General features: G+C 43.4%; 1 protein-coding gene across 1 annotated transcript in view; it reads right to left on the reverse strand.

Moving 5' to 3' along the window:
- The window catches only part of KIF13B (kinesin family member 13B), a 160,856-nt gene that overhangs the window by 57,301 nt on the left and 86,114 nt on the right, over positions 1–17,441 (reverse strand). Inside the window, exons 15-24 of the mRNA XM_008573609.1 lie at positions 16,745–16,875; positions 13,438–13,524; positions 11,475–11,665; positions 10,649–10,862; positions 9,627–9,789; positions 9,315–9,461; positions 7,922–8,071; positions 7,480–7,608; positions 1,506–1,676; positions 392–549 (exon numbers count right to left, since the gene is read on the reverse strand). Coding sequence (XP_008571831.1) covers positions 392–549; positions 1,506–1,676; positions 7,480–7,608; positions 7,922–8,071; positions 9,315–9,461; positions 9,627–9,789; positions 10,649–10,862; positions 11,475–11,665; positions 13,438–13,524; positions 16,745–16,875 — 1,541 coding nt within the window. The remainder of the gene's footprint in view (positions 1–391; positions 550–1,505; positions 1,677–7,479; positions 7,609–7,921; positions 8,072–9,314; positions 9,462–9,626; positions 9,790–10,648; positions 10,863–11,474; positions 11,666–13,437; positions 13,525–16,744; positions 16,876–17,441) is intronic.

The following is a 17,441-nucleotide window of genomic DNA, read 5'->3' on the forward strand; positions in this document are numbered from 1 at the left end:
ATGAAAAATACCAACACATGCTATTTCAGTCATTCCCTTTTAACGCTTCCTCCAAGTCTCCCTTCCAGCACTGACGCCACTCAGAAAGAACCAGGAGCTAAAGACAAAGCTGATTGACTAGCAGCCACGCACAGTGATAAGTGACTATTCTCCAAAAATTCATTTCACTGTTTCTTCTTAAAGCACGCTGTATTTAACTTTCTTCTCTCACCCTTCAAAGTTCACTCCCTAAGGAAGTTTAACTATGTGACCGACACCCTGGAGACACCACCATCTATCCCTGGAATGCTGGTAATGCTCAGGAAACAGGAACCTTTATAAAAATGGTTGTATTTGTCTGTAGCAAATTTTTAAAATTATAAATGAAATCAGATGGATGTCTAAAATTTACCTGTCCCGAAGACTACGTGTTTTTGCTTGGATGATTCCCAAATCCCACAGAGCTGGGTTTTTCCGAGGATCGTTCATTTTATGTCCATATACTTCAATGGCCAATGCCCCTTCTGAAAGATGCTCAATAAAGTCTTCAGTAATGTTAACAGAAAACTCCTGAAATACAATAGCTAATTACATAAGAGCAAACACTCTCTGGTAATCTTACAATTATGTGTATCAGACATCATATACTTAATTATATCACGGAGGAAAGAAACAGAAAACAGAATGTTTTAGTTGTAGAACACCTATAATGACTGCTCAGCTGCCTTGAGGTTCCTGACTATAAAATAACTATGGCTCTGAACTTTAAACTTTTCACCTTGAAAGTCTAGAATGTAAGACCAGCACTGTATTCTATTTTGTCAGCAATATTTTGGGAGCTATTTTCAAAAGTATAATTGTATTAAGTATTACCACAATGATCTATAGATCATTTACAGTCAGCTCCAAAACAGTTTATTAAAGGTGGTCATGGAATCTTCTGTCTTGACAGAGACACGTGTCTCCCTCCTCCCCCATCTCTCTTTCTCCCTCCTTCCCTCCCTCCATGTTTAACAGACTGAAGGTATTCCTCTGTTTTAAACAGATTAGAAAGAGACCTCTCTCTTAAAAAGGAAACACGAGGGCTGGTCGGTTAGCTCACTTGGTCAGGGCAGCGGCGCGATCATCAGATACAACTGCGGAAAGCACCAAATCAAAGAATAACACACGGGGTTCAGTGGAGCGTTAGCTCTGTCTGCCATCTCTTCACTTGCTCTAAAACACCAGCTTCTTACCCTTTCTAGATAACATTTTCTCTAGTAATCTAATACAAAACATGGACTCCCTCTGGAGAAAAGCACACACATATACAGGTACATATATATCTTTTTTTCACACAAAAAGTTAACTTTTGGCTGTGGAGGGTTTAAATCTGTTGATATGTAAGTTTTTACTCCATCCCCACTCAAAGAAACTCTGCTCCAAGGTATGTATTGGAACAATTATTCAAAGAAATGAGGCTCGTTTTTCTATTTTGTTTTATATGAGTAATCAAAACATTGACCAGGTCTGAAGAACAAACTCACACTGCAGTGATCGAAGACCACCATGCACTGGGGCTCCTTGCTGACGGGAGAGGAGGACGTGTCCACCTCAGGTGCAACGATCACAGGCTCCTGCTGATCCCAGAAGCTGTATTTGCAGAATACAAAATGGCACAGATGCTGTGGCAACCCAGTGGCCTGGAGTATTTTAACCTGAAGGAAAAAGGAGGCTCTCTTTACTTTTAAATCAGAAGGTTCCAAGCAGTACTTTGAGTCAGAGACGTGGTTCCAGTCTTGACTGTATTGGTTTATGTTGGCCGAGTCCCATTCACTCTGGGACTGTATCTCTGCATCTATGAAATGGTGACAACTGTCGTATTCAGAGAGAGCCTGACCCAGGGTAACAATGACGTTGATGGTAACGGTGGACATTGTAAACCACTTAGAGGCTGATGAAGAGCACTTAAGTTCTATTTTCTTAGAACATAATAAGAAGATTATAAAAATAATAATGAATTCAGAAGAGGGGAGTTCTCAAACATCAACACTGTTCCATGGCACAAATTTGGCCAACCATGGACACATCATAAGAACAGAACAAGATTGTTAAGTATGATGGAAAGAGAATGGAATCAGTGCATGTGTCAATAAATAACAAATATTCAGAAAAGGGCAAAACATTTATTTGATATTTTAAAATATAAAGAGAAACAAGGTTCTCAAATAGTGGTGTTAAAAGCTACTACAGACTTTGCCGGGAGAGTTTTAATGGCATTGGGAATGTATAGTTTGAAGACGTGCAGGGCAGTGCAGGAAACTGAAGATGGTGGATGTTGGGGGACGGGCATTTCAAAGGGAAAGTGCACCGCCCTGGAGGAGTGTGGGCTTGTGTGACAACAAAATGTGATGAGAAATATGTGTCTGATCAGACCCAATGCCCCAAAAGAAATGCCTATAACAGATTTTAAAGCAGCCAAATATTCTTAATATTGCTAGCAGGCAACATAGGGCTGACTTTTAATTTAGAGTTTCTGTGATAAGCCGTGATATTCTAACACTCCTCTTGTTGGAGTGAGTAGGACTGAAGCCATGTTGGGACCTAAAATTTTTAATTTAGAGTTTCTGTGATATTCTAACACTCCTCTTGTTGGAGTGAGTAGGACTGAAGCCATGTTGGGACCTAAAATCACATGGGCCCTATGCAAATTTTAAAAGGACACAATTTTTTTCCTCAGCATGCATTTCTCTGAGTTCCCTCTTTTCCCATGGTTATTTGATGTTTGGAACCTTGGTTATGGGGCAAGATGACATTATTTTCATGAATGCAAAGTTGTTTTCCAGCTAGCCTCAAGCTGCAAACTCGCGCACCCTGGGAAACCAAGGAAGACATCATCGATACAGCTGTGCTGATTCCATCCTCCAGCAGGACCCTGAGACAATAGCAAGGACGGGAGCAGAAACCAGACGGAGCCTTGGCGAGACCTTGCACCTGGCTCCTTGCATGGAGCCCCCACGGCTCACGTCCCCCTCCCTCCCGCTTTTCACTTCCCACGTTCCATTCCCTCAGCCCCCTCTTTAAAACCCCTCAGTAAATGTGAGTATTGGAGGTGACTTTAGTCTGGACATTCTCCTTCAGGTTTACTGGAGAGATGGGTCAGCCTAACATCTCTCCTCAGGTCACTGGTATTCCTGAATAAAGCTGACTTCCATTTTCACCAACATTTGACTTTTTGAGTTGTTTGCTTTGGAAAGGGGGCAGACAGCTGGGCCTGTGTGCCTGGTAACACTTTGACTATGAAGGAAACTAGATCCTAAACTTAATTAAGCTAAACTAAATTCTGATTTTAAAACTAATCAAGCTAATTTTCACATGATTGAGTATTAATCATAAATTATATTCCTCACCTGGTCACTTTCTGCATGTTGTATGATTCACTCCACCTCCAATGAATAAATGAAAATAAATCTGAATAAGTGGCATAAATCCACGTAGGTCAGCAACTACAAATACAACCTTAATATTTCAAGAACTATTAATAATGACACAGAAAACCATGCGAAGCAGACGACCTTCTTTCCTTCTATACCAGGCACATAATGGAGAGGGATGGACGAGAAGTCCCACTGTAGTTGTTTCCTGTGATGTCGACAAGGGTCTGAAACATCTAATAGCAGTTCCCTGACAGGCTACGAAAGACAGACTGGCTGACAAATTTTATTCCTCCAAACCAAACTCAGCAATCAGTATTGTGCAATTAATTTTTCACAAAATTTTAAAAACCATCATTTTTTAATTAAGTGTTTAAAAATGTTTATTATATTCTTATATTCTTATTCACCTTATTTAAGGTGAGACAATGTGGTATTTGGGGAGATTACACGATTTTGGAGTCACACAGATCTAAATGAAAATCTCTGCCACTTGTGAGCTTTCGTGTTGGCACAAATTACTGGAATTCTTAGTTTTCTTAGGCTTAGTTCTCTCCTGGGTGAAGTGGGATATTAACGGCGACCTTACCATCCTGGGTGAGACTGACCACACCAGGGGAATGCGTGAAAGGAGGAAGACAACAGCAGGCTCTGAGCAGACGTCCAGCACATACTTCTCTGTGGCCAAATTCCACCCCCAAGCTAATTTTTCTGTGCAGAAATTAATTCCAACTTTAAGGTTGAAATAAACAAGAAACAAGATTTAAAATATGCTGAACTCTCCTCCACAGGCAACTTCTCAGGACTGAGAATGCCAGGAATGAAGAATTTCAGAATTGAGAAATAGCTAGATATCCAGAACATAGGTTGTTTTTTTTTTTTTTTTTTTTAAGTTTTGCATACAAAAACTAAAATCACCACAAGGTGTCACAATACCACGGAGTTCAACTTATAGCTACTAAAGACAGAGGAGCTAAGAAATGACCACAGGCACTGATGTTTTTTGAGGTTTTAAAACATACTAACTTTACCTAATAGAACTGAAAATACTGCTATGATAATATGTGTGTGTTTTTTCATTATGGAAAAATAAACCCATAAACTTTGTTTGTGGGCTGGTGATATTCGCCAACCCACAATATCTCAACTGTCTCCAGGCTGGTTTCTTGTGTTTTTCTACCAATATTTTGTTTATTGTCATATAGTTTATTTGTCCTTATCCTTTTTACACAAAAGGCTATTACATATCAGAATACAGTCTCTAAAAGCCACTTTCCACTGAAAGGAACCAGGTTCCTTGGAGAAGTGGCTGATTCCTGGGACAGGAAGTGTATAGGTGAGACCAGAATATTCATCATACCAGAAGGTAAAAAAAATCACCCCAGTCTATGACGGTTAGGGTTATGCCAACATGACTCAAAAGCCACCTGAAGTGGCTCCCACAGGCCAAAGAGCGGATTACCTGAGCTTCAACACGGGTAACAAATACACAGGATAGAGACACAAACGTGTTTAAGTCCAAGAGTTCATACAGATATTAAGACTAAAAACAAAAAAACTGGTTACTTCTTGGAAAATCAATTCATTATTTGGAAAATGAGTAAGTAAAGGGAGAGAATGGAGCATTTATCCTGCCTTTTTTCTACAAAAACTGTGTCTCTGAATAGCAACATAGTTGACAACAGAAAATTCTCTTTATGGAAGTATTCCAGCTAATCAGTGAGATGATGACAGGATTATAGCACAGCTCTGTTGTAACTCCTGTAGAAATGATGCACTAGGTAGTAGTCATCAAATGCTGCTGACATCCCCAGAAGAGAAACACCCAGATGTGGCCTCCAGGTGGAAGGACACACCCCCACCTACAAAGTGCCCTTGCCCCTCCCTCCCCAAGAAACCCCTCATACCTAACAACCAATTTATAGCAAATGCACCGTAACATGTTAAGAAGCACCCATCAGTAGAATCCAGACGGAGAAACCACAGGACAACAACCCAGTTTCTACAATAAATAAACTGCAGGGTAGGCAAGGATGAGAGAGGAGAAAGACAGAGAGAGAGAGAGAGAGAGAGAGAGAGAGAGAGAGCACGTGAGCATAAGCTGCCCGAGCCTGGATATTAAAGCAGACTTGAGAGAGACATCATCTAAGACAAGGAAGCCGATTGAATATTTCAGGATATTAAGAAATTATTATTTTATTTTATTTTATTTTTTTGTCTTTTTTGTGACCGTTAAGGGGATCACAACCCTTGGCTTGGTGTCACCTGCACCGCGCTCAGCCAGTGAGTGCACCGGCCATCCTTATATAGGATCCGAACCCGCGGCGGGAGCAACGCTGCGCTCCCAAGCGCCACTCTCTCCCGAGTGCGCCACGGGGCCGGCCCAAGAAATTATTTGAAAATCAATGTTGTACCCCACATGTATGTATAATAAAAAATAAAAATAAATAAATAAATAAAAAGAAATTATTAATTTTCGGTAATAATTATTATGTTATGCTGCTTTTTAAAGCACTTATCTTTTGGAGACACACACTGAACAATTCGTAGATGAATATGATATATGGGTTTGCCTGCATTAACCCTGACAGAGGGGCAGCATAAGGGGGCTGGAGTTGGGACTGAAACAGGCCAGGCCAGGAGCTGTCAGCTGTCATGCGTCGTGCCTGGTGATCGAGGACACTTTCTCACTACTTGTATACGTTTGGTATCTTCCATTTTAAAATATCTTAGGATAGTACAACTTCATTAAGAAACAAAAGCCCATGTTACCCGGGACATACTACTTCTTTTCCGTGATGAAGACAGACTTCCCAAGTCAGGCAGCGTGCTGTTCCCCTCGGATGTAAAAGGTGTCCTTCAGAGGTGCGTTTACCATGCGTCACCTCTGCAGCGGGCTGGTGTGACATCACGCCACCTCAGAGGTGCCACTCTGGAGTCCAGCACGGTACAGCAGAGGTGGGCCTTTCGGAGAAATAGGACCCCTCCCTCACACTGGAGTAAGTGACTTAAAACCCAAAGACCTCCTTAATACACACACAGACCTCCAGAAAGTTGCCCGACTCTGCAGTGCTGGCGCCCCCTGCCCTGCAACTAATGCGGGACTTACTCTTGCAACGTCAGGTGCAGCTCTAGAAGCACTACTGAGGACAGGGCTGGCCCTGGGTGCTTGAGAACCAAGGGCCCAGCCAAGGCTCCTCCCCTGGCCCATGACAGCCCCTCCTCACATACTGCCCGTCCACACCATGAGGCAAGGGAACAGGCCAGAGGACTCCCGCACTGTCCTGATGAGTGGGCAGACACCCCGCCACCGCCCACCTGGCAGGGCCCACAGAGCCCCTAGCACTGTGGACAAGGAGGTTCCTGTGACACCCCTCCTGCAGGCCGCCCAGTCTCATGTCCCCAGAAGTCTCCCCAGAACCTGCTACCCGAACAAACTGCCCTCCTCTGGGTCCCAGAACACCTGGTGCCGACCTCCCTCAGCCCACCTGGGTCATTTGAGCCAGGCGTCCCACTGTGCTGTCCTCACCCCCCTCTGGACACAGTGCCCGGCTGGGACACTCACACGTACTTCCCGGGTGGACAGCGTAGGAAAAGCAGAAAGAACAGGCTTTGGGACCGGGGCCGTCAGCACGTGAGCAAAGGCAGAGACAGGTGGAGAAGAACAAAGAACGTGGAGGGACAGCGTGAAGAGGGACCCACAGCAGCAGCTCAGGACCAGGGCCAGTGCAGACAGTCTCCACCCCCAGCAGGACGCAAGAGCCCCATGACAGGAGGAAACTTGTGAAAAACCTGGGCCTTTCTAGAGAGAAGTTCAGATAAACACAGACTCATACAATTTTGAAGTGGCATGGCCCTAACAAAACGGGTGACATGTCCAAGCCTTCACAGAACAAGGCACTGGAAATGGCCTGAACAAGTACTTTGGGATGTATGATGAAATACAGTCTCTGCAATACTAAAAACTAATGATTTATTTACAGACAGCTTCAGAATTAGAAAAAGAACGCAATATTTATCATCTAAATACCCATAATCCTGAAAATCTGCCCCACGTCAGCCACTTCTAAGATGAAAGTGGACTTACCATGCAGACCAGCCTGGACTCCAAGGCCTCCTTCTCAAAGGAGATGTCGGCCGCGTCATCGCCTCCTGCAATCCTGTCCCCAATTTCGCCACTGATCCGCATCACCTCCACATGCAGCCGACCTGCCACCTGCAGCAATGGGGGGAGGCAGAAACTTTTTTCCAGATTTGGTTTGTTTGCTCTTGAGATGACCTCTCCTGTTTTAGCCAAGTTGTTATGGCAATGGTATAAGAGAATTTAGAAGCCTAGTTTCTAACAGTTCCTCTCCCCTCAAATTACTTGGAATAACACCATAACGCTCTATGGAAACACAAGGTATTGATAATACACATACATATCATTTGTCATTATCGATAAAAATAGCAACGACAATATACCATCACCACCCTGCTGCTTCCAGAACTGTTCCCTGCAGGAAACAAGGCACAAAGAGAAAACCAACCTCTCCTTTCTGGTTGACGATCGGGACAGCATATTGTAACTTCACGTCATAGAAAAGGGACTCAAGGAAGACATTGGCCACCCCAATGAGACTGTGGTTTTCCTGCTCATCATAGAATGGATCCGCACGCTTGAAGTAAGATCGTATTACCTGCAAAGAGAGTCAGAACATAGGACTTCAGAACGCATTCAACCTACCGCTCTGGGATGCACTCTAAGTCATTAAACTTAACTGTCAGCACTATATCCTGAGTCTTGTGTTCATTAGAGTAAAGTAAAGTTCTTGCTGAAATCCAGCAACGTAATCTACACACTCACACACACACACTCCCTCATTCCCGTTTAGAGTGGTGGCCAGCACCCTTCACCCATGAGACAGCAATCTCAATAAGTCATTACTACTTTTATCACTTTTTCTTCTTCACATGGAAATCCTGCCACAAAAATAGAAAAAATCATATATTGACTAGAAAAAGAAGTAGAGTGTCCTAAACTCTTCGTTTCTTCTTCAGGGAGGACGGGCGTTCGTATCTGTTCTACTGGCTCCTACCAGATCATTCATGCGCTGCTGACCACAGGAGGTGACCCCTATACCCCAGGACAGTGCTTGGTTTCTTTGTATTTGTTATTATTGTGGTTTTATTTCTAAGTTGAAACCGGAGAGGTATATAGAGGGAATGAAAAATGTTTTAAGAAAACATGTCACCTAACTGTAAGAAGACATTTTTATTAATTTGGAAAAATAAATATTCTTATGAAACAAGAGACTAGGGAAGTAAACAACTCTATGCAGAAACAGGACCAGCAGGATGGAAAATATGTACAAGCACATGTAATACATATTTTTATTTTAAATCCATACAAGTAGATGATGGACCTAAGTGAGAAAACCAGTAACTGAGGAGACAGCTCCAGGGTTCAGATGGATGGCACCCGCTTTAGGATCAGAACTCCTTCAAAACATGTTCCTAATAGTATAAACACCGAGGTGCCACTGATGTCCAATCTAAAATGCACATGTGGTAGTTTCCGTATGGCAGGGTTAAATGCGTTGAGAAATGGGATAAGAGATAAAAAGGCCTGGCCTCTGTCCTAAGGAGATCCTCGGAGCAGCACAGAAGACAGACACACGCATGCTCACAGAAGTCAGAACGAAAGTGGAAAATTCTGCTGGAAATCCAGAAAATGCAAATAAGAGAAGAAAAGATACCAGAAAGACAGGTTATTAAAATTCTTAATTTGCTAAATAATTTAGAGGATCAAAATAAATTTTACTCTAGAAACGGGATTACAATTTTGGAAAAATGGACAGTTTTCCCCTGAAATGGGCAGGCTTATCCCAGCGTGGTTCCTTCTATAATTGCCAGTCAAGTCATTTTTCTTAAATAACTCACCGGGCTATCTTCTTCACACTCCTTCCACTCCTGGTAAAGGTCTCTCATATCCAACAACCTGTTGTCCAGCTTTTCCAAAGACCAAATCTGCTTTCCCTTTCCTTTTCTCCTCACCTGGATCGCAGGTTCACTAAGGAGAGAGCCTCGCTGCAGAGACAGTAAGAATAAGAATGTGTGCATGCAACACACAGACGTCCAGCGGTGAGTCAGAGCTGGGCACCCCACACCCACCAGCAGCCGGGGTCTGCAGGCAAACCCACTGGGGACTGAAGGACTCCGGTGGAGCCCGGAGCCACTGGGAAAGGGCCTCACCTTCCTGTTGGCATCCAGGCTGGAGGCAGGGATCTGGAGGGTGACTCTGTACTCTGTCCTCTTGTCCAGCTCCTCTGAGATGTAGCTAGCCTCCCTCACCAACAGATTGGCCTTGACAATTTGTTCCCTCAGCCTCAGGAGACTGTTACTCAATGTTGCTTCTCTTTAAAAAATAAAAAATAAAAGGTGTGGGTGGGCGGGGGGAGGAGATAACACATAAAGCAGCACACCAGAAAATGAGACAGTACAACATGTTAATGCCAACGTGCGAACCAGCTGTACAAACACCTTCTGCACGTAGGGAACAGACTCCTGATGCAGGCCTGTACACACACGTGTGCCTGGGCTCCAGCATGAGCGCCGCATGCACCTGGGGAGCACGCTGGCTGCAGATAAGGGCCATGCTTCACGAACTTGACAGTGTATACACATACCCCCGGGGACCTTAATAAACTCCAGGTTTTGACTGAATAGGTGTGGGGTGGGGGCCTAAAACTGCACATTTCCATCAATTTCCAGGTGGTGGGGACGCTGGCTATCTGCAGACCAGACTTAGAACTGCATGAGGTCAGCGAAGTGGCAGTCTGTGACCAGGAATAAGGCATCTCAGTGCAATGCTAGTCAGCCCTGATAGAGACCAAACTTGCAGTCCGCATCTCAGCACCACGCTTTACCCACCAGAGCTAATCAGTCCAGGTGACCAACTTTCGTTTTTTTTTTTTTTCCTTTTTTAAAAAAGCATCTACCCAAGCTTCAGAACCGAAAGCATACTACAGTGATAAAGCATACTTCGTCACTCAAATCCAAAGCCACACAAACCAAAGAGGGGACAGCACCCAACGCGGGTAGTCTTAGATCCATGTACCTTGGCAATTGTCATTTTTTCAAAAATTTATAAAAAGGTAAGAATGCGAATTTGTTCTTGGCTGTAACACTCTCTTTTAATACAAATGTTTAGCAAGTCATGTCTAAATGCTTCCCTCCAACCTTCCCAGCAGGTGAGGCCCCTGTGCTCCGCCTACCTCTCCTCCGCCCACTGCCTCAGGCGCTGCTGTGCGCTGGGCGAGTGCAGGGAAAACCTGTCCGAGCTGCTGCGACAGCTCTGCTTCTCGGGGGACAGCCGTCTCCGGAGCTGCTCCAGCTCGTGCTCGTACATGAGCCTCTGGCGCTCCAGGGCAGACCGCTTTTCTTCTTCGTGCTGCTGTTCCAGGCTGTTCAGTATCGACTGCATAGGATCTAAACACAGGTTTAAAAAAAGAAATAATGAGCAAAGGTATGACCCACCTCAAATGTTTTCTACATTGGTACGCTGTCATTCTAACACTACCAAATTAAAACCATTGAAGGCAATTTGGAACAGACTCAGCTTTTCTTACTTCCAATTACTTATGCTGTATCTGTTCTCAGTTGGATATATTCCAAACTATCTTCCACTATAGAAAAAGCAGGTCTTGGCTTGAGTATCTCATCAGAAAAAAAAAAGAGAGAGAGAGAGAGAGAGAAAGAAAAATCAGGCCTGTTGTACATTCTACACATAACCTAGCGTATGGTTAATCTTCCAGAAACAGATTACAGTAATAACAAGCCAGTGGCAGTCATGATTCAAACCTGAGAAATTCTATCAATGAGAACAAAGTCATCACTGATTTGATTGCCTATCGAGACAGAAAGAATCAAAGTTTTTGTAAATATAATAAGTTAGTAAAGCCAAGGAGACAAAAGAAGAGAGAAGAGAGGTCACCAAGGTAAAGATTTTCTTTTCTCCTAACATTTAAAAGGTCTCAGTCATAAACACATATTGCAGTCCACCAACATGAAGATTCTAGAATGCGTCGGTGATCTGCTCACCGTTACTGCCCAGGGCCTTCATGGTCACCTCCATCTGCGCGTACTCGTAATTGAAGTTGACTTCACTGGACACCTCACTGGAGGAGTCTCCGTCCACATCCAGCTGCTCAGAACTGCTGTCGTTCTTTATGGAGGGGTCTTGTCCCTCATCTTCTTGTTCTGCTTTCTTTTTCTTTTTAGGCAAGTTGAGTCTTGGTGGGGAAAAAAGCACATTATTTTAAAAATCAGATACGTACTTGGCTCCAGCATTAAATACCGCCGTTCGCTAGATGCCACAGGAACTCCATGTGAGTACAAGGCGATCACCGTACTCGAGAGGTTTATATTCCTGTGGTAGATACGCGACACCGGGCTGCATGGCCATTACAAGCTTGGTGCCGAAGAGAAGCTGAGGACCACCTGGGAGCGGAGCAATGAAGGAAGGATGACAGAGGAGGAGATATCTGAGCCGAGCCTTAAAGCACGAGCAGAAGGAAAGGCATGGGGAACAGCAGGAAGAAAGTGTGAAAACAGACAGGCGTGGTCTCGGGAGAGCCCAAGAACAAAACAACACTAGGTGTGCAGAAAGTGAGAGGCACCCAAGGGGAGAGGCAGAGAGCCGGGAAGATCACTGATCCACACCATGGCGGCCTGAACACTAAGCCAAGCAATCCACGCTTGATGGACTTTGGGAAGGGACAATTCCTTCATGCTCTTTGAACCCCTCTATCCATTCCTCAATAACCGAATGTTAACTGGCTACACACAAAAGATCTCCAGTCAGTTTGACATCTGAAGCATGCTGACCAATGACAGAAAGAGGAAGAGACCAGGATCCTAATTTTTACAAGACCCAGCCTGCCTGTCCTTGTCTGAGAAATGTCATGTATGGCCCCAGGTAAAACCTCTCCTTTTCAGCCTCCCTGCAGCTCAGAGGCGAATTCGAGGAAAGGAAACAAAAGTGGAGGATTGCTGGGGAGCCTGGGGAGACTTCTGCTTTTTCTGACCAAGAGCACAGTCGGGGCTCATACTGCCACCGTCCCCCCTTTTCTCTTCCCGTGGGCCTGTGCGCTGCTCTGACAGCTGGAGAGGTGTGGCCACTGTTAGACCAAAGGGAAATGCCAAGACACTTCTGAGAGGCTGAGACAGCACTAAGCCCCACCCTCCTGCAGGTCTCTTGTCCTGTCAGGGAAGCAAACCATGTGCTCAAGCCATTACAGCCAAATTCGCTGTTACCTACAGCCGAAAGCATTCCTAAAAGAAATTCCAACCTTACTTTATGGACAAGAAAACTAAAACCACTACTGTTTATCAGTAAAATATAAACAAATAAAAAGCACATCAGAAAAAAAATTAATGAATTCTTACACCAGATGGCAAAATAATCATCCTCCATTGGGAAGTAAAAAGGAAAAAATACGTAAGTAAACTCAGTATTTTTCCTCAGTATCTTGTTCATATTTCCCTAGGGTTCAGACCACACATGTGCACATATACATATAGCAAATAAATATACAGTCAGCCCTCTGTGTCTGTGGGTTCAGCTTTCATGACTCAGTCAACTGTAAATCAAAAATATCTGGGAAAAAAAAATTCCACAAAGCTCCAAAAAGCAAAACTTGAATTTGCCACACACTGAGTACTATGTTGACTCCAAATGAAGGACGTGATGTGCAGGCATTTTGTTAGGTATTGTAAGTAATCTAGAGGTGATTTAAAGCACACAGGAGGATGCGTAGCTTTATGTGCAAATTCTACACCATTTCATATCAGAGACTTGACCATCTGCAGATTTGAGTATCTGTAGGGGGGTTAAGGAGATGTCCTGGAACCAACCCCCCACAGGTATCGAGGGATGACTATAGCCATACATGCACACGACAACATATAAATTTTATGGAGTTAAATCACTTAATATATATTCTATTTTCAGAGCACAATCTTCAATAATCCCTCTTGTTAAGGGCCAAGAACAGTGTCATACCTGAAGAAATGGTTGTTTCCCCATAATATCCTGTCCCCATGGTGGAGTTGTATTGGACTGGAGACAGAAGACCCATTTACAAATGTTCTGTGGGGAGAAAAGTCAAACACGTAAATAATAATCATCACGTCTTCTGCCTTAACTTTCCCACACGATAGAGGTCTGATTACTAGGGAAAAAGAGATTAATATCTTCCATTTTTCAAAGTCCAAACTAAATGTTACACAGCTTACTTAACATGTATTAAGTGTTACAGATCAATAATCTCCTTTTGTCAAAGTTCTAAATTTATCATACAGCATCTTAAAGAGTAAATATGGAACCATCACAGTCAATAATAAAAGATGGTAACAGTATACACTGCAACTACAACAGGCATGTTCAATCTATATGGATAAAGAGTCCATCAAACAACGAGACTCTGGAAATACCTACAGAATCAGTAATGAGAAATGAGACCTATATTAAATTCTTCTGTAACTTACTATAGCATAGAAAAATATTCATATCCTATCCATATAGAAGACTTATCAGTTCCACTGGGCTGCTTATCTTGAAAATGGAACTCAGCAGCAGAAATAAATGGTGGGTAGAATGACACTGAGGGAGGAATTTGGAAGGGCAGGAAATAAACGGGAAATTATGCGCGCGCTATAGGACTGATATCGCCGGGATACCAGAGTCATCATGCCTCTGTCTTGCTGAATGACTCATTCTGTAAGATACAGGATGTAAAGTACAAATTCCTTAGCTTGACATAAAGGCCCTACACAAGGAAGCCCTTTTTATCTCCTGCTTTCCCTCTTTGGTGAACTCTCACCTCCTGCAAACAAAAGGTTTATTTTCTGTACACTAAACATGATCGACTCTTCCTCCAAAGCCAGGCTTTTATCAGTCCCCCAACCTAGAATAAGGTTCCCATTTCTCCTCATCTTCCCTCAGTCTTGCTCAGCAATCCACGTCCAGTTTGGTTTCTGCTTTCTCTGAAAAGGCTGCAACTCACTCCAGCTTCTAGCATCTTAGTTTCTTTGAACTCTATAAAGCTACAAAGCATTTCCTTGGCTTTACGCTGCTTCTGATTTTTTACATATATGCACACACATGAACCTTACTGCCTATCTAGATTACACTCACCATGTAGGTTTTCAAACACTAAACGTAACTGATCTTTGTGTTCCTATAGTCTGATCTCTCAAAGCACAAGTACAAAAAATAGTTATGACAGGAGGGGACCTACTAAAACGAGGATTTTAGCTTTTATGACACAAACACCTCAAACACAATAAGGACTTTAACAAAGGCAAAAACGTACATAGGCTTACTTTCTTTTTTGTGTGTGTGAGTGTCTGACTGGTATGAAAATCCTAACCCTTGACCTTGGTATTACAACACTGCAGGCTTACTTTTAAAAGCACAGCAGTTGAGCAAAAATTAGTAAACACAAAGCTGGAATATAATAACATTCTCAACGTGTAATCCATGTGGGGTCCCAAGATCAAAACCGCCTTTATGATAATGCTAAGCCTTGGGTTCTTGTCCTGTTCGGTGCACTGACATTCGTCAGACCATGAGTGAAATGGCTGATGCTGGACACGCACCAAGGTGGTGGCACCAGGCTTTCCTGGTAGTCACCAGATTATTTGCTGCCATACACTCGCAGTTTAAAAAACAATAAAATGTTTCATTTGAAGACGTCCTTAATGAAGCAGTAAAAATTACTTTCACTAAATCTTGATCCTGAGCATGCAACTCTGTTACTATTTCAGGTGATGAGATGAGAAGCATCCAGAGAGAGGGGCGACTGTCTGGACACACGTGGACTCCTTTTGCAGACCTGTGCATTTGGTGGGCCTTTTCTCGAAGATGAACAAAGTCGGCTCATCACTTCGAGAAAAAAAACTGGCAGTATTTGTTGCCAATGGTCAAATTCAACCTTTTAAGTAAAAATTTAAGTAAGAATCTTGGAAAACCTGTGTCAACAACCTCCAGCCAAAGACCACAAGGAACACACTCATTGTCAAGTACCAAGGGAGCAGTGTCACCAGGTGTCTCAGTGGGACGGTGTTAGAAAGGACCAATGGTAAGATGTGGGCTTTGGCTGGAGGACCTCAGAGAGGGTTTAAGGAAGTGGGATCCCCCATATGTACACATATTGGATGCTGTCTGAAAGTGGAACTAATCCTGTGACTGGTATTTCTAGCAGGGGAAACTAGGACAAGGACAATGCTGTAACTGGTGACAAAGTAGCAGTCACTCACTGAGGGAACCGGGTATTCTGTGGGTGGCACAGTGACCATGTTTGCATCTGTGCTTAAACAAAATGGTGACGTGGCCTGCTTTGTCCTATGGCATCTGGTAGCTGAATAACCCTGCCTGAGGCTGGCATTCGGTGACATTATCTATGGTCTGGCGGGAGAGCAGCATCCCTCGCTGTGAGGGCCAGGCCGGCCTCTGCTCCTTTTCCCTTCTCGCTTGTGTCCTTCTCCAGGAGCGTGACAGCCTCCCAGTACTGAAAGACTCGATGGATGACATCAGTGATGGCAATTATTCTTTGTATCATGTAATAAAACAGATCAACATTCGGAAGATCAACACAATTCAGCTAACCATCCTCTACAACAGGTGGAGACATCGTATGGGCCCAGTTCTATATTACAGGGTGGTAAGTTTTACAGCTGAAAGAAACAGGCCAACAAGTGTTTAATTGATAAAACGTTATGCCTCTTCACTCATTATTTATTGAGCACCTATGCAACAGACTTATGTTATGTGCTAGGGATGAGAACCAAAAAAAGAAGGCCTTGTCCTCAAGGAGCCCGCAGTCCACGGGGGTAATACAGGTGGGCAAGCCACAGGAGCATAAAGTGCACAGGGAATATATACTAAGGGCACTTAGTTTAGAGCAAACAGGAAACTCCCCGAAGTAGACAGTGACAGAGGTTAACCCTGAAGGTCAAACAGGGTCAGCAAGCCAAAGGAACGGCAGATGCAGAGGACCAGGAGACAAACAGGAGGGGGGCGCAGGGGACTTTCTACCTAAAACAGAAGAAAGCCTTCTAGCTGTGTGCCAAGCAGGCCAGAAAGAAGAGTGGGGCATTGGTGGGGCCTCCATAAGGCCATGGTAGTGGGTATGGAGAGGAAGGGATGGGGTGGGAGATATAAAGGGCTTGGAAACTAACTGGTTATCTTAATTAACTGAACTTAAAAATAGAAACAACAAAGGCCAAATGTCCCCAACCCCACCCGTCACTAGTGTACTTTATTCCTCTTAAAAGCTGTGACATTAGCACTAAGTTGGGTACATTACCTGGTATTCTTTTGAGGAGTCAGCATGACCTGGCCTTCTGATGTGATGTCTATAATACAGTGTTCAGGAAGAATTCCCATTCCACATAGTTGGATATCTTGGGAATTTGCTGACCCTATCAATGTATGTTCCTAAGAAAGAATTAAATTCACTGATTAATACTGTATTCTTACATGTACACAAGCTTCCATCCCCTACACTAAGCTGTCTTACGTGGATCTATTGCCTTAACTAAAAGATTGTTAAAGTGTGTAGAGAGGTAGGGGGAATCCCTGGCTTTCTCTGAAATTCATTCTACAATTATATTTCTTCATGAGTAATAATATATTGAGTTATGCCTTTTAAACTTAAGACTACATTCCTGTCTATTCTATAATTCATTATTTTCCACCACAACTTTGATTCCATATGTTTTACACAACTCTGAGTGCATGAGCCATGTGTCAACGATGCACCAAAATACTGGTCTGAAAACTATAACTACTTAAGTTATACATCACTTACCTGGTCTCAATCAAAACGAGGAAATGACAAAGATAAAACCTATTCAAAGAGAAGAGTTTGAAAAGCCTAAAATTATCTTATGAGTCTCATCATTTCCCCTAACCTCACGAAAGGTGTAATATTTGTACATAACAACTCAAATCTCTAAGCCCCACTTTTTGGCAGGTAACTCACCTATCCTTAGTGGAGAAAA

This window comes from Galeopterus variegatus, unplaced genomic scaffold (genome assembly GCF_000696425.1).
Source record: "Galeopterus variegatus unplaced genomic scaffold, G_variegatus-3.0.2 Scaffold939, whole genome shotgun sequence".
Classification (NCBI taxonomy): domain Eukaryota; kingdom Metazoa; phylum Chordata; class Mammalia; order Dermoptera; family Cynocephalidae; genus Galeopterus; species Galeopterus variegatus.